This window comes from Brachyhypopomus gauderio, chromosome 13 (genome assembly GCF_052324685.1).
Source record: "Brachyhypopomus gauderio isolate BG-103 chromosome 13, BGAUD_0.2, whole genome shotgun sequence".
In the NCBI taxonomy this organism is placed as follows: domain Eukaryota; kingdom Metazoa; phylum Chordata; class Actinopteri; order Gymnotiformes; family Hypopomidae; genus Brachyhypopomus; species Brachyhypopomus gauderio.
This window is the reverse complement of record NC_135223.1, coordinates 19,550,859-19,576,121: the sequence shown is the minus strand read 5'-3', so window position 1 is coordinate 19,576,121 and position 25,263 is coordinate 19,550,859. Positions and strand designations below refer to the sequence as shown.

Genomic DNA, 25,263 nt, shown 5'->3' with positions numbered 1-25,263 from the left:
TCTGTACTAATCTAACACTGAATGGAAGCATGGACGTAATTTTGATTTCAAAAGTGGGGGGACATGGATTTGTCGCTATTTAAATATTTGGTTTTAACCGTAAAAACTGGGGGGGACCAAACCCAGCTTTTGAAAAAGGGGGGGGGACATGTCCCCCCAGTCCCCCCCCCAAATTACGTCCGTGAATGGAAGGAATATTCATCTCATACCTTTTTTGGATTGTGATACTGTTAAGCTTTTTCTTTCTTTTTTAGTTTTATAGGCTAGTTATACACATATATATATATAATGTGTGTGTGTGTATGTATATTAGAGAGAGAAATTTTATTTTATAAATGATTATTAAAGCCCAACTAAACTAAAGCCTACAGAAACCCAGGGATGATCTTATAGAAACTTCAGTTTTTAGTAGCAAAAAAAATAAAAAAAACTTAATTTCACAACAAATTTCGGAAAGTTTCAAACATAATAATAATCACAATAGAAGCTATTATTTTTTTTATTATCTTTTAAAACAAAGTTGTTGAACAAGTGGCGGTGTAGTTAAACAGGACAACTATAAGGATGGCGGTTCTCCCACAGCAGCCGTGTGGCGGGGTGACGCCAGCGCTCCTTCCACTCCGCCGCGCTCAGCCATATTGTCGCCGCTCGCCTTGGACCGACTACCCCTGGTTTCACGGACAGGGGCGGAGAAGTTGGAAGGGGGGTAAAAACAGGGGACAGACTACTTAAAAGAGTAGTAACTAGTATTTTATACTTTATAATTATCGTCGTAGGAAGTTTGGGATCCTCACACGGTCGCTGCGCTGGGTGAGTCCGCGACGTTCACGCGGTTCTACCGTGTTTGAGGCGGCTTGGCTAGCCTCGCTAGCTAACGTTCACCCCGGGGGAAGGTGCTGCTAATCGGCCGGGAAGGCCAACTAGCCCCCAGACTAATGGCTTAACCTTCTAACCTGCTCCGGTTTCACTAGAACAAACTCCTGAAATGTGTCTCGCACAAGTTTCTCGGTTGTCTATAGCAAGTTTTGGGCGAGTTGTTTTTAGCTAGCTGGCTAGTTCGGCCGTCAACTGTTAACTTGGCTGGTTAATATCGACACTGTTTATATGTAATATTACATGTTATATTACATGTAATATTAGCCACATTAACACATCAACTAGACGCCTGTGTGGACGTTATAACTGTACGAACTGATCTTAAACACTTGCCATCAACTTGTAAAGCGTCACTGGGTTTGGGAAAGGCGCTAAGTAGCTAGTTATGTTATATAAATGTAACTACTACTGCTAATAATCACAGATTTGCACTTCTTCTTGAGAGGTCAGCTTAGCTAGCTTTCTTTCTGGAGTTCAGGAGAGGTGCTGGATATCTCCTTAAAAAAAAGTTTTTTTTGTGGCAAACTCCGAAGCCTTAGCGAGTATCACTGGCTTTTGGAATAACTTGTTGGCCATGTTTCCGGGGAATCATCTAGATATAATAATTAGGACGGTTCTCAACCAAGATCACAGGACAACCTTGAAAGAGGAGGAAACTATTTTACTAGTTTACACATGTGGGCGTTTACAACATTAATACTACTTCAGGTCAAAGTGGAATATACTGATGCATATTATTGCACGGTAGTCTAGCTGCAGTGTGCATGCTCGTTTTTTTCTGCCTTCTACAAGTTATGAAGCACTTTAGAGCAAGGGCATAAACTTGTCAGGTTGGATTTGATTATTTTAACTAAATGATTTGGTTTATTAGAGCTCTACAAATTTAGCATTACAGTGGACTCCAGGACTCATTTTGCCAACACGAGCTTGCTTTAAGTGATCACAATTAAGTCAAGCGTGAAAGAGTTTAATTGGATCTGTTATAGCAAGGAAAATAACTCAAATAACGCAAAATGTGGCTACACCAAACCAGCATTCGTCTTTGTAATGCATTATGTATGATATTTTAGGCTTTTTGCCCCAGTAAGTTTTAGCTGTTTAGTTTTGTTGTACCTTTTACTTGGTGAAGATGACCATAACAGTGGTTGGATATGTGATTCCTAAACGGTTATGCAAGAACTGCAGAATTGCAATATGATACAGACCCATTGCATATGAGGTGCTTTTTAAATGATTAAACATATAAAATAAGTAATTCACAGTTCTACCCTAATATTGTTTTAATATTGTTAGCATGGTTATGAATGAAAGAAACAATTTAGTCTCAATTTCAATTTAGCATGCATCTTGCATGCAGGTTTGTGTTCCTCCCTGCTGTCTATCTCTCCTGCTTGCTTTTACCAATATATTATTAAAAACAATTCGTACGTAAAATAAATGCTTTGTATAGGAGTTAGAAATATGGTCTATAAGCCTCCATATAAATACATTTTTACAGTTGTTTGTCTATATGGAGATATCTGCTGTTTTGCTGTTGCTTGGGACCCTGTGGAGGAATTGGAAGGGATTGTGAATGAGGGAAACAGATGTTGTAATACATTCCTTTGAATAGCTTTTCTAGTAGTATCACCAGTGCGGTTTCATACGTTTCAAGGAAGAAAGGCCTTTTTACATTACAATGAGTAGTGTTTTCCATTTAAATGTAACAACTGGGAGGAATAATGTATATCATAAAATAGAGTATTACAATGCAAGACTGTGGCTAATAGTCAGATGTTAGCATTTAGTTGCCATAAAACCCAAAAAAACATCAAATGGAGTGCTGCTGGTCATTCCTATTATCTCTGTTAGGTCTTTACTTGTAATCATGTCTTGCTGAATCCCACACTGTATTTTGATGTTTATAAACGTGTCTGCTATTTCCCAGATTTTTGTTATGCATTTGTAATCTGTGCATTTGAAGAAGTGCCTATTATTAATTCTTTTCTGCGTTTTACCCATCTGGAGTGAACGCACACATACACATAGCAGTGGGCTGCCACCTGCAGGGGCACACGGGGGGAGGGGGGTATTATGTGCTTTGCTCAAGGGCACTTCAGCTTGAACTGCAGACTTTACAGGCCCAGGCCCATGTCTCTAATCTTTAGGCCATAGATGCCCAAATTTATGTTTGTCATACAAGTTCCTCACCTTGTAAGTGAGTCACTGATGCTAGATGGTTGCACTGTCAAGCATTGGGTAAATTACCTCTGTCTAGTAAAATGAATATTGCTATTATAAACACGCGTTTAATGATAATCTTTATTAAGGTGGGAAATTACATGAATATGATGAACAAGCAATGTACCTATTTTTTTTTTTATTTTAGAATGTTTTAAAGTGTGTTTAATAGTCTCTGAAGGGGTCCAGTGGGGAGGGGAGAGGTGGACTGCCCATGGTTGTCCCCTGTGCTGTTAGTACAGGCTCCGACACTGTGTCCCTGACTTGGATTAAGTGCTTCAGAAGATGAAGGAATACATTTCTGAAATACTTTGCGGTATGTTACATGGATACATTAGTAAATGAAAAACAAATTTGTATCTAGGACAACTAGCAACAATTTTCCTGTGTGTCTGTATTGACACTGTTACAAATATGCTGTAGTTGTATTTCAACCTGATGTTTTACATTGCACCTTACAGTGTGGAGATATAACTTGGTTCTCACCCTACAACCCCTCTCTTGATATCTAAAATGCCAAAGATGATCTTATCTCTTGTGTAGTACGTTGTGCTAGTTTAACAGGATGTTTGGTGTGTCTTATCGTGTATGCATTCAAGAGTTTGCTTTATCTAATTTTGTGGACACTTTATTTAGAATCAGTATATTAATGTTTTCTTGCTGCTGATGGTAAACCAAGACTCACTGCTGTTATGAGGGAAATATTTTATGTGTGGGTTTTTTTTTTTTTTTTTTTTTTTTTTTATCGTGAAAGTTTCTGTGCTCTGCTGGAGAAATTACAGCCATTTTTGTATTTAATGTTTATCAGTTTATTCAGTTTTACCCACTAGGCCTACCTGCTTTTACGGTAGAAAGGGATAGGGCAGTTGTCTGATTAACCATGCATGTTTTGTTTGAAAGTCAACATGCTTTGATTATGATTCTCATCAGTTGTATTGAGAATTAGATGTGATGTGCCAGTTAATTAATTTTGTGAATTTTGTAAAACATTGACACAATCTACTACACATGAGAAGATAATCTTTGGCATTTTAGATATCAAAATAGGTTGTAGGGTGAGAATCAAACAATCCACACTGTAAGGTGCACTGGAAAACAAACACTGACTCTCCATTCGTAGCTTTATCTTTGGCAGGACTGACAAGTTCTTTTTGATCGGAGAGTTCTGCTTGGCTCATAAGTTTTAGAAAGATGCACTGGTCCTATGCCATGAAGTGATCTTTAGACCAATAATACCTTAAAGTCAACTCTGTAATAACTAGTAGACTTAAGAATGGGGCTGATGCTCCTAATGAGAGATGTCCGATGGATCTTGAGTCAACTCTAGATTATCTATTTGGTTGTCCCATTAGGAGGCCATTGCAGTTATCAGCTGTGTTAAAGTTCACAGTTAAATTGTATTATTATTAAGTCTACATGATATGCACAAAACATGCTGTAATAGTGCTGGGCGGTATACCGGTACACACCGGAAACCGGTGTTTATTTTTGTTACCATAAGAATTTTTCATATACCGGCAACACCGGTTTAAATAACCTTCACCTCTCCGGAACGTAACACGGTCATAAATTGTTTCTCAAGGGATGCTTTTTATTGCTGCGCTGCTAAGCACACATGCAACAGAGCGCAAACATTGAAGTAAAAGATGATGCCCCAAAGGAACTTTTGCCAAAGAAAGGAGCCGTGTCTGTTGTCAGGAAGAAAATGGGGTTTAAAGGACGGACATGGACCAAACAGTCACTTAGCCTACTGCAAATGTTGTTGAGCAAAAGTTGTCATGGCTGGTGGTAACGAGCAATCTGCTGCACCACCCATAAAGCTAAAGCTTGCTAAGTGTATAGCTAGATTTATACTTGATGCGTTGCGACCGGCGCGAGGGTCTGCGCGCCTAAACCGGCGTAATTGCGGTGGCTCCGCCTTTGCACAAGGTTCTCACGCACTGTCACTTGGCGAGGTTGCGCACCTATCGAATTTTGTAACTTCTCGCGCACCGCGCTTCAGCGCAATGAACAAAGTCATGTTTGCAGTGTTACACCTACAAGGTGGAATTCAAGCACTTGTACGTCACTTTCAAGGTCCATTTCAATATTTCCCAGCATGTTAAACTTAAGTTAAATATTTATACATATACTCGAAATGATTCAAAATAATTAGCTTTTTAATCACATTATTTAATGGTCGTTTATTTTCAAAATGCCCAATCTTAACATTTTCACGTTCTCATGTTTCGCCCTGGAATTACAAGAGGCTCGTATTTGAGAGAACTGAAATAGTTACAAGCATTTTTAAGTACTTTAGCCTAAATTCCAGCACTTTTCAAACCTGGAACACAATGCAACATTAAAATCCATCAGGTAAATGTTCCTTCCCCAGTTTTTGAGGGTGTTTCTTTATACTACCACATATCATTTCGGAGAACACTGCAAAGAATGTGATGCCCCAAGTATAAATGCCTCCACCGTTCGCGCAGGTTCACACGAGGTGTGCCTTCACTACTTTAGAGCTACCATTTGAAAACTGATCATGTGGGGCCATGCAAATCTGTATTACATGTAATACTTAGGTGGAGACATTTTTCTAACAGTGGAATAGGGCACTCTTAACCACTCTACTGCATTAATTCTTTTCGTAATCAATGCAGTTAAAACATCATGCATGGGGGGAAAAAACTGTCAAATACAGTGAAACCGATATCATTTTGAAAAATACCGTGATACAGAATTTAGGTCATGCTGCCCAGCACTATGCTGTAGCAATGTTTACCACAATGATGTGACCTGAGCTGAATAAACGAATAAACATAATTACGTGCACATATTATCTATACAACAGTACCTTTTGTCTTTCCATGTTAACAGGTAGCCTACACTGCTAACATTCTCACTGAATAAAAACACTTTTATTGAGCAAATTAAGTATATGGATGGTGACCGTACAACTAGTCAAGTAACAGCTCTGTGTTCTTACATTTGAGTACATCCATTGACTAGATTGCTTTGTGAGTTTTGGGGATCATAGCCTCCATTGAACGCCTGTATTTACCTTGGCATAGTTGAATAGGCAGTGTTTAGTACTGCTTATTATCCTGTGGAATAGATATGCTGTGAACTTCACTGTTGCCCTACTTCAAATGCAAATCCCAACTAAGCAGCGTTGCATAATTTGGTCATTTCTAAAATCCTATACTGTCACTTAACATTTTTACTCATTAATGATGCCAAAATTTGCATACACCAGCACATGTTTAACCTGGACATTATTAACATGAACACAGCATGTCTGCAGGTATTCTGAATGACAATGATGATGATTATTATGTTATTGTATGCAATTCAAGGTATTGGTGAATCAATCAGTCAGTGAATCAGCATACTTACCAGTATAAGGAGCATTTTAAATGAGGTTTTCGAGGAGTTTTGAGCAGGTGCAGCATGTATGTGCGTGTTGTTCATTTACCTGCTTTACAAGTGTAAATACATGGAGGTGGTGAGGGGAGATGGTGTGACAGGTGTAGGGCTGAACGATTAATTGCATTTGCGATATTTTAAAACGCGATTCTCTAATCGCACAGGCTGTGATTTAAACTGGTCACGTGACTTGGGAGCGCACCGAGCCGAGGACGAACGGAGCAAACCCGAGCAGGAGGCAGGGAGGTGGAGAAGTGAAGTTAACACAGCGCACTTTAACTTGTTGCACAATGGCTTCAGGCTCCACAGAAGATGACACAACTAAAAGTCTAATACCAAAGAGGGGCAGCACATAAGTTGTGTGAAATTACTTTTGCTTTAAAAAAGATGCTGCTTAACATCAGGTACCCTGCAAAACGTGCCTTGCTACTGTCGCTACGACGCGAGGTAACACTACAAACCTTCTTCAGCATAAAAAAAAAACTCCACAAAGCCTCGTATGATATTTGTAAGGCTAAAATGCCAACGACCAGTGCTGCATCTTCAAATACGTAAAAGTGTTTCTCTGCGCTTATACAGGTTTAGTATGCGGTGAGCAGCGAAATACCGTAAAATCACGCATATAGGCGCAATAAGATTTAAAGCACGGATGAATCGCAAAAGCGCGGATAGCTTGACCGCGGTCCAGCAGACAGGGTTCACTGACCGAACCGTTTGAAAGTGTAACTCCTTATGGATATAATTCGAAGCGGCACGCTGAAATAACTCGGGCAGTAACGGAGTTCATAGTGAAAGACATGATGTCCGTTAATATAGTGAACAAGCCCGGCTTCATGGCTTTGTTAAACACACTGGATATGCGCTACCAAATGCCCTCACGCACATATTTTAGCGAAGTTGCTATACCTGCAGGGTTGAGTTACTAGTTCGCTCTGGCGCCAACCACAGGCGATCGATCGATCACGATATAATAATAATACTTAAATTTAGTCCATTTACCCCCCCCCCCCCCCCCCATAACAACAAGTCTCACTCCAAGCGATCTTGAAAAGTTGGCAACCCTGTATCTGAGCTGTATAAAAAATGCCGAAATGCAATCGCAATTTATAGATAAAAAATCGCAATTAGATTATTTTCCAAAATCGTTCAGCCCTAGACAGGTGATCATCAGATGGTCTTCCTTAGGTTAGTGTGTCCCTAAGATACATGTCCCACATGTCCCATGTCATGTACATCTATGATCTAAGGTGTGTCTTTATCGGTACTTTTGCGAGATAAATTTCTAATTTATCTTTAATCACATTATTAATAATAGTTTATTTACAAGTTAATTGTTTGCTTGCTTGGAGATTTCCACTCTATGTCTAACCTGCTTCTTCTAGCTAACATTAGTCTCTCCTCCACTGTAGTAGACTCATTTGATAAGACATCAATCTATCAAAATCAGTTTTGTTTGAGAACTGGAAAATCCTCTGGCATCGGCTCATATATATTTGGTCAGACCAGAACACATCATGATTTCACCAAAAAAAGGGGTAACTGCTTGTTTCATTCTGGGGCAAATCAAAGTGTTGTAAATAGGTGTGTACAACCTTTTCCGCCCTGACCAATGCCACATACCTTCTATACAGACATCTATTTACAATACTGTATAAATGCATTTTTTTATTATTATTTTTTTTAAGTATACGGCAGTGTTCACTAGACACATGGCATGAATGTCACTTTCATCAGATATCATGGGTGTATATTGACACTCTCATATCCTTGTCCCAGCACCTCACCCTGACTGGGTGTGTAGGAGTATCAGACATGGCCTCTGTCTCTCCAGCTCTGCAGAATTACCCCCACCTTATGTATGTGTGGGAGGATCCAGGCTGTGTCATATTCCTCCTTGTTTATGTGACTTCATCTTTTGCACGTGGGTCACATATTTCACCAATGTGAAAATTAAATATCAAAGTAGCAAGCAGACCCCAGCATATCTGCATGTACGTTCTTTTTTAAATAACCATAATAAAGAGGCAAGTCCTTAAAGAACATTTTACTGACGTGATCATGGCCAGTCTATAACGGCTGATCTGACTATAAATGACTTTGGCTGGTTCTCTGCTGGTAAAGTGCAGGTTAAAGGTGTTTCAGCAGGACCTGCTTCTGTTCCTGGTACATCAGCATTCTACGTGGAGAGGGTGGTGCAGCTGCTCTCCCACTTTGTTCTGAACTCTGAGCTCCACACACAGCCTGCAGAACTCGAAGACATGAATGCTTCACATGCATCATATGGCACTTGCTGTTAGTTTGATGTGAAAAATCAGGTTCTGACCATATGCAGGTTATTCTGCATATAATAATTGATTGAAACTAATTGATTACTTTCAGTTTAAGGGTATGTGTCTTTTGGAGGGTGGATGGTGGGTTTCGACTGGTTAGGTGTGATATATTAGCAGAGCCAGTGAGGTTATGCATACCGAGCAATACTCGCACATAGAGAGAATTGTTCACACTACTTCCTCAGTTCCACCCCCTGTCCTCCTACCCCATGCCATTACACAGAAATATAGTGCCATGAACAGAAAGTGAGAAGCAGAAAAAGTTCAAACAAAAGCTAGAAATAACTGGTGACTTACAGACAGAAATCCCAACAGCGAGACTAGTGACCAATTAATGTTTTACGTCCTGCTTGTGTATTGAGGAGAAGTCATTCGGGTATTTGAAATGTAGAGATGGAGGTTGTAGAAGGTTAACAGTTTATCTGTACTGTGGTCTACTGGTAGAGAAATACATGTCTACTTTTTTACATCATTGTGACAGGGTTAGTATTATTACTCATGGACCTCACCCACTTGAGGATTGTTATATTCTTCCAACTCACTCATTGGTTGCAAGTCGACATCTCAGATTAATTTAGAAACATCTTACTTAGATTTGAGCATATCGGTGAGCATCTGCATTTGAAGTGTCTAAACATACAGTTTGTACAGGTGATCCCATTATGGTAGTTGTCATTGTCTGTTTCTTTTTGTTTCATCACACATTAATGGGGATAGATCCCCAGCACGGCTATCCACCCCTTTTTGATAACCATCGCAGGGCTGTTCTGGGAGAGTGAGCATGACCAATTAACCTTTTCCCCACGTGCCTGATTATGGCCGCAGTAGTATGAATGCTAAGCCTTGATTCAGGCATGGTGACTGTGGTGATTGCAGCACTGATATCAGGGTTTCAGAGGTGTTCATTTGTTTTGAACCTGTGTTCTTCTCACCCTGGAAGAGAGACAAACACTTGTTTACAGATTTCAAAAGCGTCTTGGCCTAGTCCCGGGGGCATGGCTCCAGGCAGTCCGTTTAATCACACCAGGACTTGCTTTTCCTGATGGTCCAACATATAATGAATTGGAAGCATATGTTTAATTGCTTTGCCTGTTCATTGGTGTAGGTGTATAATGAAATGGGAGAACTCCTACCTGCTTCAGAGCCAAACCCCACCTCATCCCACCAAACCCAACTCAACCTCACCCCACCTCACCTCACCTTCAGAGTCCCTACCTAGACATGCATGCTTGATGCATAGCCAACTCTTCTGTATGTTTTGTGCTAATGCAAAGTAACTGACAGGCCAGGAGGTCTGCCTCCTCGCAGGGAAGTTTCCTGTTTGGTAAGTAGCATTAACCACACACTTGACATTTTATGAAGCTTATTATAGACCCCAAGACAGAGGTGATTTCTTTATCGCTATCAGCATGTCAAGCAGTTTGGTGTCTGGTTTTATAAAAAAAATCCCATCAGTTTCAATTCAGTTTAATAAAGCTAATAGATGTTTACTGAATGTTATTCACCAATTGAGATCCATTAGAATCCATTAGTGTGCCCTGTAGTTTAAAAGCATCTGCCTTGGTGTCTTCTAATTACTTGTAGCTACTTGAAAAGTTTTATTTATCTATGTAACATCCTTTTTGTCACATTCAGTCACTGTGAATGGAAAGTGCTATAGAAATAAAAGTTCTGTGGATTACCCATAAACAGAATTATTTTTTGTATTGCCCATAAATAGAAATTCTTTAATTAGTTTGAGCCAACTCCTAATGAGCTTGTCTAGTTTGTTAATATTTTGTTCATGGTGTATTGTGTCTCTTTTGGCATTTGGCAAACTCAGGAAAAACAGCTGAACTCTGGAATAAAAATTCCTAACTGTCCTGATTTAAGAAATATTCATCACATTTGTATGAAATCTTGTTTGGCCTTTGTAGTTGCACACAAAAAGACCAACTATAAGCCTGTGCATCGTTACAATAGGTACACTACTGTCTACACTACGTTATCATGATTACTGCAGCAGGAGACTCCTTTGTCTCTGTGCCAACATATATATTTACCTATATTATGAGTATTTTATACTGATGATGTCCAGGAAACATCAGCTTGCCTAACATTTGTCTGAGAGTATAGGAGGTAGGGGTGCACGATATGGACTAAAATTACGATGTGCGATAACATTGTTGGATATCCCGATATCGATGTGAACCACGATAAATTAAGATTAAAATACAGAGATGTAGTGTCTCTCTGAACAGCAGCACATTAATTAGTTTTTTTTTTTTTTACTGTGTAATGAATCCAGAATAATTCCAAATATTTTGCAGGTTTATTCAACAATAGATTCAATCTAGGTTTATACTTTCACGAGTGACCGTAGCGCGACTCCACACACCTCGCGTAAACCTCCGCGAACGACGGAAGTGTTTAATCTTGCCGTGTCACATTCTTTGCAGTGTTGTCCGAAACGATATGTAGGCCTAGTAGTATAGAAAAAACACCCCTCAAATACAGGGGAATGAACATTTACCTGACCAATTTTAATGTTGCTTTGTGTATCAGGTTTGAAAAGTGCTGGAATTTAGGCTAAAGTACTTGAAATTGTAACTACTTCGTTTCACAACAAATATCTGTCTGACTGAACAGTTCTCTTGTAATTACATTAACAAATACGAGCCTCTTGTAATTCCAGGACGAAACATGAAAGAACGTGAAGACGTTAAGATTGGGCGTTTTGAAAATAAACAACCATTAAATAATGTGATAAAAAAAAAGCGAATTATTTCGAATCATTTAGAGTACAGTATATGTATACATATTTAACTCAATTAAGTTTAACGAGCTGGGAATTATTGAAATGGACCTTGAAAGTGACGTACAAGTGCTTTAATTCCACCTTGTATAGGTGTATGAACCCGGTAAACATGACTGTTCTCATTGCGCTGAGACGCGGCGCGCGAGAACTTACAAAATTCGAGAGGTGCCGACCTCGTGAATCGACAGCGCGCGAGACCATCGCGCACGGGCGAAGCCACCGTGATTACGTTATTTTCGCCTTGCGGACCCTCGCGCTGCATCAAGTGTAAACCAGGCTTAAACCAAATCGCGTGTCTGATGAGCGTGTTCACCTCACTCTGCCTCTTGCCTACTTACGTCACGTGATCATAGTCTGCAGCGTGAATAGCTCCCTCTATTGCTGGACGAGGATAATGCAATTTGAGTTTGCTGTTATTCAAGGAGTTATCGTGGCTCTTTCGATGTGTTTATCGTGAAACTTCACATCGCGATAACGATAAAAATACGATTCATCGTGCAGCCCTAATAGGAGGGGTTCATTATCTGGTCTTAACCCACCTGTCCTGTCAACAGGTGACTGAAAATATTGTAGAGTAATTACATAAGTACATAAATGATGCATTTAAGATATATAGACAGTTCCTTAGTAGTTACTGTATTTCTCCTGTTAGCTAAAGATTGGCTAGACATTGTTTTTGGTCATCATACAACAATAAAAACTAGTCCTATCATATGAAAGTACTGTATACCCACTTATACAGTAGTAATATATACTATGACAGTTCAAATGTATGTAAATGGCATTTTGGTTTTTGCGTAACCCTGTAATAAGTAATACATTTGGTACCACTTAATATGAAGTGGACCCAAACATTCAGACTAGTTGTTTTAAAGCATTGGGTACTACAGTAAAGTGGTAGTAAATAAAGTAGCAGAAAGCCAAACTGGAGTAATCATGTCTGGAGTATTTTGTGTCTGAGATCATTAACATGTTAAAATGTGACTAATCTTTCATATTACATAGCATATTACATAAATATGCCTGGAAATTAGCTAATAATGGGCTTTTGAAATGTGACTATATAGCTATGTTGCAAGCTGTGTGTAAAATGTACATTACCTAAGTAAATAGCATAAGGCTTTGGATAAATATGGCCAGATGAAGCTATTAAAGCATCCATATGCTAATATGTCTTTGTATCTCTTCATAACACGTAAGAGTTTTACAGAATGGTGCTATTTTAGCACTGCTACCTCCTGTCTCTGTAGCTATTGGTAAAATATGTGGATGTAGGCTAATTGAGAACAAACTCTCACTGTTGGGCATCACTCGGTTTAATAATAGATTCAGCCAATGCAGACCTGCATTCGTGCACATAAACAACATAATGGAGACAAATATAGCCATTATTTAAATATCTACATACATATTCATGCCAGCATATCCTTGCACACCCATACACAATTACCACACTGTACCTGTACCAAAGAACTGTACCATTTCTTGTATCAACATTAGAATTTTTGCTTTAAATTTACTCAGATTTTGTCTCATTGGAACATGCCTTTAATGATCTTTTCCATTAATGGATATATTTTATGAATCTTGGAACATTTTAATGCTTAAATGCAAGAATGTACAACTTCAACTATGTCCATGACTAATTAGTCCAGTTCTCTTGCCTCCTCCTGACTGATATATTGTTTGTTACTTTCATTTCTTTAGAGAGAAGGAAGTGAGTCACAAGGCCAGCTCTGCTGTGAGGGTTCTTGTTACCACATGTCTAGTTTTTGTAAGTACAGCTGCCCTGTACTGACAGGGTATTGGCAGCCAGGAAACGTTTTCTGTATACCGTGGAATTGACTTGGTGTTCTATTTTATGGAAGAATTATGTTGTTTGTGTTTTTTGCCATGCGAAGTTGCATGCTACTTTATTTATTCACATATTATAAGGAGATGGAAAGACTAATTTATTAGATGTTACAAATATGTAAATATGTACAAATGTCAAAGTTTAAATGACTGTTAAACATGACTGTTAGTTGGCTTGTCCTTAAAGAAGTCTTTTAAGTCTTCAGGAGTTGTGGCTGAAATCAGCTCCCAGCATATCAAGAATATGAAACATGGCCGAGCACACTTCCTAGTATCATATGTATTAAACATTTTATTAGATGAGACTAAAATGGCAGAAGTATTTTAGCACAAATGTGGTTTCAACAAGAAGGGCTTTAAAAGGAATCTGCACACAATGCTGTTATAGCCAGTAATGTTGCACTTGTGAAGTTCTTGGGTTTATCATCTTTCTGCACTCATGTTTTGTACATATATTTGGGATCGAGCATTTGGATCTCTCAATTTTTTGGGCTTGATTTAACATTCTCAGTTTTGTACCTCTGGCTCGTCTGTTTAGACGCCTTCCTGTTAAAATGAGGACTCTGTGTGTGCTGATACCCACAGTTGAATTAGCACAGTGTTGGGCATGAAGGGCCAAGTAGGTTAATGAAATCCGGTGTCTCTGTGCCTGTCGTCCGTATCCAGTGTCTTCAGCTAATTTCCAGTTATCACAGTAATGGTGGGGATATCTTGGGCCTACTGTGACCTGGCCTCTGAAAAGAGTAGAATCCAGGCTTTAATATTGAGTGTGTGAGCAAGTTTGCACATGTGTGTGTGGGTGTGGGGATAGCCAGATTGTATGGTTGTCGGTTAAGTGTGTGCCTCTCGGCAAGGGGTTGTCCTCACAAACTCGTTCACCACATTATTGTTGATGGTGTACCAAGATACATTAGCTATAAACATCTGAGGTGAGAATCACAAGGCAGGACTGAAAACCTGTTACTGAAACCTGTTTGGATTTTTAAATCATAATTCTGCATTACCAGCTCTTGTAATATTAAGGCGATGATTAGCATGATATGCACTGGGATTATGAGAGTATCAGTGTACGAGTATCAGTGACGATAGTGAAGGGTTGTCCTATGATTGTAAAGTGGGTGGACCATATTTAAATATAGAACAGGTTACAACAATTGAATTGGTTTGTTTGTGTCGGGTTCAGCCGACTTTCACATCTTTGCAGTGATTTGTACTTATGCAACATGTTGAAATGCTAAGAGGCTGTTGACTCAAAACAGGAAGTATAGCTTTCACCCTTGCAAGCTCTTAAAGAGCTGACGGATTAAACATATTTTGTCGGTATTTTGGGAAGACTCAATTCATCACAAGCAGTTTTATTCCTTTGAGTTTTTATTTTATAGTGTCTTTACTGGAAGTCTCAACCTATATTTTTGACTGGATTGTGTCCGCTCCTGTTTCGAGGCTTGTGTAACTTTAATCTTGGAAGCTTTTTCTTGGCTGCAATGGATAAGGCGGTCTGGACTGTGCCATTGGGGAAATGACTTTTGCCATGTCGGTGAAGTGATTTGAAGGGCTTCCATAAATGATTCCACAGAGATCTTTCAGTGTCTCTCACGGTACATTGCATGGACCTGTTTAGGCAACATGCTGCTATTTCTAGAGGTATGGTAAAGGGTTTGGTATGGCTGCTTTGTGATAAGGTACTGCATGCTGCTGATAGAGAATTGGTCTGTCTGCCTGTGCTGCGTTGAAAAAGGCAAGACATAAAAATGGTTTCTGTTCTATTAATTAAAAAAAGACAGTTTTAAAGTCGTGCGCGTGGACATAAGAAGAGATTTTCATATACGTTCATGTGTCAACTGTGTGCCCATGCATGCACACAAGCAAATGGAGACTTCCTGAATTATGACAGTAAAATATATAATGCATGATTTTTTTAAATTACAAAATGTTATAACCCATGCCTGTTTAACATACATATGAAGATATGCTACTTTTTAACTAGTGATCACCTCATAATATTGGGTGAAAACTTTATTGAAAATATTGGGTTTCATATTTTACAGAGGGGAGTTCTTGTTTTCCAGTAGTTTTTTTCATATTAGCACAACTTTAATTCTTTCTTATGCTTCAGTAAGATGGCTCTAGTTTCACTGTAAATCTGAGCATTGGTGACAGAAGGCTTAATTTGCTTGTAGTTTCCTTTCTCCAAATTGAAGAGGCTTTCTTCAGTTCTGCTTGTTTAAGTGTTGGAACCTAAGTTCTTGTAAAGCTGCTTTGTGACAGTAGCTCTTATTTACAAAAACACAAAATCACCCTGTGTTTCTGAAGTAAAGAACCGCATGTGTAGACCTCGTGTTCCGTGACCAAACTTGGGCTCTTTTGTCCTCAATTTCCCAGGTTACTGAAACATGGTGGACCGCTTGGCAAACAGCGAGGCTAACTCGAAGCGCATCGGCGTTGTGGAGGGTTGCTTCGGCACCGCGGGCCAGCCGCTGGCCATCCCGGGCCGCGTGCTGATCGGCGAGGGCGTGCTCACCAAGCTGTGCCGTAAAAAGCCCAAGGCCCGCCAGTTCTTCCTCTTCAACGACATCCTGGTGTACGGCAACATCGTCATCCAGAAGAAGAAGTACAACAAGCAGCACATCATCCCGCTGGAGAGCGTGACCATCGACACGGTGGCCGACGAGGGCGACCTGCGCAACGGCTGGCTCATCAAGACGCCCACCAAGTCCTTCGCCGTCTACGCCGCCACGGCCACCGAGAAGTCCGAGTGGATGAGCCACATCAACAAGTGCGTGTCGGACCTGCTGGAGAAGAGCGGGAAGGCGCCGAGCGGCGAGCACGCGGCCGTGTGGGTGCCCGACTCGGAGGCCTCGGTGTGCATGCGTTGCCAGAAGGTGAAGTTCACGCCCGTCAGCAGGCGCCACCACTGCAGGAAGTGCGGCTTCGTCGTGTGTGGGCCCTGCTCCGACAAGAAGTTCCTGCTGCCCAGCCAGTCGTCCAAGCCGGTGCGCGTGTGCGAGTTCTGCTTCGAGCAGCTCTCCACGGGGGCGACCCTGCCCCCCCGCTCGAACTCCTACAGTCGGCCGCCTTGCGGCACCAACATGTCGGACGACGAGGACGAGGACGACAGCAGTGACTGAGGGACCCCAGCCCCCCCGCGCGTTTAGGAATATTTCCTCTCTTCTGTTTAGGCCCGTGTATTTGTATCTCCTTTTTCCATAAGAGTTTGAAATTAGCAAAGATTTCATAATCTTTTGCTGTGATTTTATTCCATAGGCTACAGTACTGGTGAAGTAACGTAACGTTGCCCAGAGTGTATAGACTAGCATGTGAATATGGATGAAATGAACAAAAGGAATCCAGAATTCCTGTGTACACTTGGATAACTTGCAGGTTTACTCTGCATTTCGCAGACTCCATTTGGCACATTGTAACAGCCCACTACAGGAGATAATGGTGGCATTAACATGCTAACCCTGTTTGCTAATTTCACCCTCTAGCTGCTCTTACTTTTTTCTCCTTCCCAATTTCTTTCTCGGTTTCTTTTTGAATTATGTTACCAATGAATCTACGTAAAGCATGTCTGCAATGGACACGTCTTTAATGTTTCTGCAGGGAATAGTGTGTTCAGCTATGTCAGTGCTGATTGTATGTGTACTGACTGTAAATTCTTCAGGTAAACCCATCTGGTGCATGTTATGAGGTTTTTTGGGAACTGTATTTTTCTAGTCATACCCTTGAAAGGAACCATATTTTACACAGTGGGAATAGGAAACCAATAAGAGACAGATGCATATTTTGTTAGGTCTATATATAATTGACCCCATAAGATTCCTGCTAATGACAAATCACTTGGAAGCTTTCTTAAATGTATATAATGTTGAATTTGGTTGGTCCCGGATGTTGTCTGACAAAGGCCTTTCTTGCCATAGTGCCTTCTTAAATATTTTTCTGTAGAAAATTATTGAACTCATCAGCAATCAGACATGAATGACTTTCTTACCAGCTCTACCCTTTTTTTAAGCAACTAACTGGTAGAGCTGACACTAGAATATGGATATAGCAAAGTCTGATGTCTTAACATGTATATAGGTGTGTTTAAAAACTTTATTTTTATTAATTATTTTTCACTTGGCCCAAATGCAAAATATACTTTAGTACAGTCCAGATATCACTATGCACGGTCTAGTGTTTCTTGGCGTCCTGAGGGTGCTTTAAGGTAGACCTTGTTGGACCTGTCCTTTGCGGTTATGGTCCAAACCAATCCTGAGGCAATACTGGCCCTGCATGGAGCTTTCACTGTCCATCTACAGGGACCAAGACACCAACCTCCTTATTCTCAACTCCTTGTTGAAGGAGGGCTTTGTATTACAATGACTACACACACACACACACACACACACACACACAATTAATCTTGGTGGTCATTGCCACATGTCTCAGAATGAGAATTGAGATGTGGAGCATTATGAGGAAGTTGCCTCACGACCTTGCCTTGTTCTGTGTTTGAATCACACGTGATTAAATGCACTAACACTTTGGTTTTGTTTCATGTATAATATTGCAATACTGTTCTGATCTAGCTATGCTAATGTTTCACTGACTGCTATTCAGGTGAGGTTTACAGTTATTGAACATGCAAGATAAATCTGCTTTTGTAAATTTTGAGAACTTTGCATCTCCATAAGGCCATGGTTACTTGATCTTTTGAGGTTGTATGTATTCACATCTACGGAACTGACATTCAAAAGGGAAATTGAGCTTGGATCTAGTAAAGGGTCCTAACTGTGCTGAGTCATTTAACATGTGACGCGAGCTTAAAATGCCAAGCGATTTCTTATGTTCATTTATAAAATTCCTGAGCAGTGTGATCAATACCCTCCCCCTGTTTGTGCGTGTTCTTATCAATGTCTAACTTTTTTTTCTCCTGAATAACAGTTGCTTCGGCAAGTACAGATTATTGTGTATTGTTCTTTCAACTCTGTAATACTGAGAATTTAATCCTGCCTGTGTTGTTCATTATGAGGTGTGTATGTGTTATGGGCGGGGGGGTTGATTGTGTTGACCTGCAGTTCTGCATGTATGTGTGTGTGGCTGTGTGCAGGTGACACTTCAGCTTTCCGCACTTTTGTCCGTCCTCCGTTAGTACGGATGAGGGAGGGGGGGGGTCTTGCATGTAGAACCATGACCGTGGTGTTGGGTAATGAGGCTCCAGGAGAGGAGCAAGCCACCTTCGAGGATGGGAGAACTTGCTGGATCCCCCGCCACAAGCCGGCTAGCTGCGTCACCCGTCTACGCCCCCAGACCCTGCAGCTTCTACAGGCTGCCTGGCTGCTCCATCTGGATCACTCCCTCTGCTACATCAGCATCAGAACATACGCGTGTGGTGATGTATGTGATGAGCGCACATTATAAGATGGGCTACAGTGTCAAACGTAAACATGGAGGAAAAAACTTGACTTGATTACTCACAAAAAAAAAAACCCCACCCCTTTTGATCATGTGATATTGATTTTTTTTTTTTCCAAATACCCCACCTCCACCCCTCTCCAACCATCTTGTCATTGTATTTTTAACTAAAAGGGCTTAATGCTGAATGTAATCCATCATATCTTTGTTGGATACTAATTTCCAGAAAGAATATATCTAAGTTGAAATAATATATCTATGTCTCTTGTCTTTAATACCACACAGACTGGCAAACAGGCAGCTGGTATAGTGCTGTGAGCAAAAGGGAAGTGGTGGGGGGGGGGAGCTTGCTGAGGACAGGGAGGAGCTACCTGAGAGGAGGGTGACCTTGACTTAGTAAGCCTGCAGCTAATCTGTGAGCAACTGTCTATTTGTGAAACACTCCACTATCATATCATTGCTAATCCTGTGCTGTGATGCTATACAGTGGCCAGATATGGAAATTACAGATTACAGTTTTTGGTTAAGGATTAGTCTAATATTTGATGCTGACTTGCCTCTGAAGAGCTGTTTGCTGTTGCCAGGTTACAAGCCTTGTTCCCATTCCAGTTTTCAAAGAATGTAGAAAGCTTTTAATCTGGGGATTGTGTTTTGGGTAATCTCTGCCTTAAATGTGCCCATACAGAACAGGCCAAAATGAGACATTGAATGGAAAAAAGTTTTTCCAATAGTAAGGAAATGAAAAACACGAGCACTAATCAATGTTGATTACTAAACCAGATCCATTGTGTCACATTACAGTTTTCTTTCTTAGACATATTGTGAAATTGACCCTACGTCACACTTGTGTTTCTGTTACTATCAGTAGTAAGTCCCAATCTCACAAAGCTGGCTACCGTATACTTATAGTTATATATAGGTGTTACCTAGTTGTTAAAATCCTGATCTTGAATGTCACTATCTTTGTTCTAGACAGGTGCACCCTTGTCATAAAAAGCTGTGTAAGGGTATGCCTGAGGCATGGCACAGGCTTTTTAAAATGCCAGGCTTTTATTATGCACTGCTAGTCTTCAGGAAAGTACTGATTTCAGGCATATTTTTTACACACTTTCAGGTTTATATCTTACCAAGGTACAGAGTAGCTTGTTCTAAAGTGGGCTCTGTGTGGTGTGTAAACGGTGCAGTTGGAAAATTTTGGAATAAACTAATTCTACATGGAAGAACAGATTTGTTAAATAAATGGAAACCTTGGGAAAATGAAATCAAAATGTAACAATCACAGGAAAAATATTGTTGCAAGGAATGAATGTGTTTGAGATCGAAATAGTGTATTTATGTACTGTATTATACGTCAGGGCAAAATTGGCAAGAAATACACTTGTAATGCTATAGTTACAGTATTGTGCGCCCTCTGCTGTCTGTGTCCACAGCTCGGTTTGTCATAACTGCATGTATCCAAACATCATTCACTCTTTCTTTTATGCAGTAAGGAATAAGGAGTATGGTTTATAGATTGAGTGATCTCTCCATTTTGGAAGCACACCCATATAAATTGATACAAGCGTTTAAATTGTTATCAGTGACTCTAGGGAACAATAATAACCTCTATCTTGGGTCAAACAGTACGTATTTCTTTTGCAGTAATTTTATTCTAATATGTGAGACAAGTTTTGTTCATCTATTGCTGATTGTTATACTGATACTAAATGTAGTTTTTATTAAATACGTGAGTAGCTAACATTCACTGCAAATCTGCAGAAAATCATTATAAACACTTGACTGGAATTACGATGTTATTCTGACTGTGAGAGGAGAGATTATTTCTATCTCATGTAGCCTATTTGTTCCAAGTCTGCTGAAAACGGGAATTACACCCAAACACAAAGAAGATAATAAAATAGGCCTATGCTACAATAATAAAGGACCGTAATTAACCAGACACAACTAAAATTTGTCGTGAAAATTATACAATGTCATTAGAAAAATGTAGCTCAGTTAAAAAATTAAAATAACGATTAAAGTATAATTCGCGGCGTTACAATGAAATCGCTATTAATGTTTTTGTAGGACGCCTAAGCCTCCGTGCGCACATGCCAGAATTCTGTCATATAAAGTGGACTATAGCAGGTCAAGCCCTGGGCTAATTCACGACTACCACACCCCGACACAAGGACAGAACCACCCCCCACCCCCCAATTTCACGACTGCCACGGAACCAAGTGACGTCACCGTAGCGTTCGGCCTTCGTTCTAGGTTACGTCATAAAACTACATTTTTATTAGATGTATTTCAATTTCGAGATAATCATATTTGGTGTCCAGTGGCCGAAGACCCTTGTGATATTAGATAGAAGAATGGGTTACCGCAAAAAATCAGGTGAGTACAAGTTTCTCTTTTTTTAAGGAACGTCTTGAATCGAGTTACTGGGAACGTTGTTAGAAACTTTATTAGACTACATAATGTAGTCTGAGATAAGCTAGGCTAGAAGATTTCTAGTAAAAAAAAAAACGAAGGCTCTATTCAAATCTATAAAACATATCAATCTGTTCAATCTGCTAAATAATGGAGTAATTTGTAGTGGTATTGTGTTGCAAAAAACAAACTCCACTCTTAACATGATGTGTCATAATGCTCATGAATAATAATAACAGTTTAACATTTTAATTGCTCAAATTTGCATATATAAATCAAACACAAATCAAGGAAAAAAAGATATGTAACTACTCTGTATTTTATCTTATACTGCTAGGTTATTACAATTACACATTAATCAGATGATTAGTATGGCTGTAAACAACTTTACTGAAAAGCTACAGCGTAATCCTTACCTACTGGTGCATTTCAGGCCCAAGCAGGACCCGGCGGAGAGGCGGCAGGCGTAGAGGGAGGGGTAAAAGAAAACAGCCCAGCACCTCCCATCACTCGCTCTCAGGTGGTGTGAAGGCGCAGAGCTGCTCCACCACCTCCACTTCATCCCCACCCCTCCCGTCACCGGGGGCTTCCTCCCAGGGTCACCCGCAAGCCCCACCAAGACGGGTAGCTGTGCCCTCCAGGAACTTGGGAGAGGTGAGAGGGGCGAGCGTAGCACCTGTGCCCCCTTTGCCCCCTGTGCCAAGCTCCTGCTCCCCTCTGGGGCATCCTGCATGTCCTAGAGCTAAGAAGCGCCGGCGCAGTCAAGACAGCAACAGAGACCAAGAGGATTCCAGTAATCTGAGAGAGAAGGTTTGGCTCCTGCAGAAGAAGCCAGGAGAGGAGAACTCTGAGACCCACGCTAAGCGCATTCGTAAAGGTGAGGCTGAGCTCATATGAGAAGTAATGGAACTAGGTGTATGAGGTACTCATGTCTGGAGTGTGTTTTAGGTCGTCTTGTGAAACTGTATGAGAAGGGGGATCTGCTGGGCAAGGGAGGATATGGCTCTGTGTTTGCTGGGACACGCAAAGAAGACGGAGCACCAGTAAGACACGTCATCTCTCCTCTCACTGTAAACGAGTGTGTTCAAGCTCAGTTAACATCTTAGACAATCTTTAAACGATGTATTCAATTTAACAAGCGCTAATGACCAATACATTCTCTTTCTATCATTTTTTTTTTTAAGTTTCAGGATTTTTGTAATTCTTTAAGATTAATTGGCAAAATCCCATAAGCATACTTTATCTCAGGAGCTATTTGCTCCTGGCCTTGATGTTAGCACCACTGTATTGCTGCAGAACTGAACTCACCCAGCAAAGTTATTATTTACAACAACAAAATCGCCACTGCACCTAGAACCTGTTTTGTTTGCTTTTATGTAAGCGATTGCATGTAATTAAACTTGAAAAAATCATCGATCAACACAACTGAATTGTTCCCTCAGGTAGCAATCAAATATGTTTCCAAAGCCAAGGCAGAGGAGAATATAGTTATTGTAAGTTTATCATACTTTTATCAGTTATCATACGTTTATCATGTTTTGGTGCATTTCCACCCAGTTATTAGAACTTTCCTTGAACACTTGAACCTCTCCTTTCAGCCAGGGCAGGGTACTGTGCCTCTGGAGGTGGGTCTGATGACCAAGGCAAATGTTGACCCACAGTGTCCCAATGTCCTGCGTATGCTGGATTGGTATGATCAGCCCACACGTTACATCATGATCCTAGAACGGCCAGAACCATGTCAGGACCTGGACGCCTTCTGTAAAGACCAAGGCGGCTCGCTGAGTGAGAGCATTGCCCGAAAGGTAATGGTGCAGCTCATGAAGGCACTGCACCATTGTAAGAGAAGCAGAATCCTGCATCGAGATGTCAAGCCAGAGAACCTTCTGATTCAGACAGACACCCATCATGTTAAACTATGTGACTTTGGCTGTGGGGACTTCCACAAGAACTCTGCATACAAGGACTTTGCAGGTATCTGATGTCAGCCTAATATCAAGCTATCTAAAAGATTTTAGGAAACATCTGTTCTTAATTTAGAGTTTTGTGTATTTGGTTTTTTTTGTGTGTGTAGATCCAGGTCCTTTCAGACAGAGGTCTAGAGTTGTGCAAGCAAAGTGGTTCTTTGCACTTTGCACTTTCAAAGCACTTTGCTTGCACAGTTAATGAAGGACCTCTGACTATAACGTCCTGTTTCTCTGGAAATATATAATAACTGCAGAGAAACTGAGCTGATGAAGGACCTCTGTTTGAAACATGACCCCCACCCCCCCTTAAAATGCTCTCAGCACCTAGTTTAAATTGTCTCTGGTCCCCCCCACCCAACCCAACAACCCCTGCGACAGGTCTGCATGAACAACAGTATATATATATTACCCTTGGAGTTTGAGTTTAATGACAGCTGTAATTCACTAATTTGCTGATTTGCTGCTTTAACATTTAATGTACATTTCCTGTCTGTGTGTTCATAGGCACAGTTCACTATACCCCTCCAGAGTGGTTTCTGCAGCAAAAGTACCTGGCTGACCCAGCCACTGTGTGGTCTGTAGGCGTGACACTGTTCAGATTAGTGTGTGGCTTTCTGCCTTTCAAAACCAGACAAGACACCATAAAAGGCAATTTACGCTTCACCAAGGACCTGTCTGCAGGCAAGAAAACTTCTGAGCAGTCCAAAGACATTTACATTTAAAGACGGCATGGGAGTAATTTTAAACTATGATCCAGCCATAATCTTAGGTTGCATTATGCTAATGAGTGTTAACTTGGTGTCGTGTAACAGAGTGTCGTCAGCTGATCAGCTGGTGTTTGAGTACTAAAGCAGCAGACCGGCCCAGTTTGGAAGAGATAGAACTCCACCCGTGGTTCCAGTGAGTGGGTGGGGATGTTAGCCAGATCAACATAATTGTATTACAATGTTATATTTTTGATACATTTTATGTGTTCTCTAGTATTATGGATGAGTGAAACAGCATGGTGTAGGCAGATGCCGTGGAAACAGGAACATGTGAAGACATCACAACTCATCCTTTCCTTTTGCAGTGAATCAACATTCAATAGTCTTAAGCACAACATTGCATTGCCTCAATATTTGGCTGTTTAATATTTAATTGTTTTTGTTGCAATTCTGTTTGAGAAATGTGACCTATGAAGGTAAAGGAATGTATGTCTTTGAGGGTAGGCTCTATGGAATTCAACAGTCTGTCATGTCTACACACATTTATTTATAACAAGCACTCCATGCCTACTGTTCTTAGGCATAATGTAATGCTGTAATTCTCTACTCCCATTGGTGAACACTCTTAAGTTTCACGCAGCTACTACTTTATTACTGCATAGTTTTAACAAAACCCACCGTCCATTTGCACTGTCAGTGATGGCCCTGCTATGCACACAACCCGCCACCAGAGGTCACACTCCCCAGAATACTAGTGTCTCCACGACGAGCGCCTGCTTTCACCTGTATTGTATAATCACACATACATAAACGTCCTGAAACCTATCTGGCATTGCGAAGTATTGCCAGCATTGTTGTCTGCAGACCAAGCGTTTCTCTATTCATACATTATCCTCTAGTGTACCGACTTCTGCCTGTTATTAAGATCTGTGAAATTTGCCTTACGCTTTTTTGCTGTTGCTATCTGTTTGGAATCCTTGACCACTGGTTACATACTCCTCTTTTACTCCTGTCCCTGTTATACCTATTAAATTATCCTGCAAAAGGATCCTGCTTCTGTGTCTGCTATGACTTTGTTACCCTCTATTAAATGTACAACACACAATCATGTTATAAACTTGTCACAGATGCAGAGGAGTCGATGGTTAAATAACTGATGTTAATTAGTTAAAATTAGCTTCCTATATTTATTAAGTATGCCACACATTTTAAGCTTGTCCTCCTCTGTGCAATGCTAGACTGGCATAAGAACTTGTGTATTGAGATGTCAAAGCTTCAAAGGCACTTTTGGCTAA

At 40.5% G+C, this 25,263-nt stretch overlaps 2 protein-coding genes across 4 annotated transcripts; both read left to right on the top strand.

The window, feature by feature from the left end:
* Nucleotides 1–581: 581 nt before the first annotated feature.
* Nucleotides 582–19,135, top strand: plekhf2 (pleckstrin homology domain containing, family F (with FYVE domain) member 2). 3 transcript variants are annotated; one of them, XM_076971545.1, is made up of 3 exons: nt 582–810; nt 13,339–13,405; nt 15,868–19,135. In XM_076971545.1, exon 3 carries the CDS (start codon nt 15,879–15,881, stop codon nt 16,611–16,613), a length of 735 nt encoding a protein of 244 aa, XP_076827660.1. In that variant the 5' UTR covers nt 582–810; nt 13,339–13,405; nt 15,868–15,878; the 3' UTR covers nt 16,614–19,135. The 3 variants fall into 3 exon arrangements, with proteins under 3 accessions (XP_076827660.1, XP_076827658.1, XP_076827659.1); XM_076971543.1 differs by lacking the exon at nt 13,339–13,405 and having other exon boundaries at nt 583–810; XM_076971544.1 differs by lacking the exons at nt 582–810; nt 13,339–13,405 and adding an exon at nt 13,593–15,129.
* A 76-nt stretch (nt 19,136–19,211) lies between these two features.
* LOC143474178 (serine/threonine-protein kinase pim-1-like) lies at nt 19,212–24,984 on the top strand. The gene is made up of 8 exons (XM_076971542.1): nt 19,212–21,258; nt 21,728–22,171; nt 22,243–22,337; nt 22,737–22,787; nt 22,893–23,268; nt 23,766–23,942; nt 24,074–24,161; nt 24,243–24,984. The coding sequence occupies exons 1-8, from the start codon at nt 21,165–21,167 to the stop codon at nt 24,256–24,258; spliced, it is 1,341 nt and encodes a 446-aa protein (XP_076827657.1). The 5' UTR covers nt 19,212–21,164; the 3' UTR covers nt 24,259–24,984.
* The last annotated feature ends 279 nt before the right edge of the window (nt 24,985–25,263 follow it).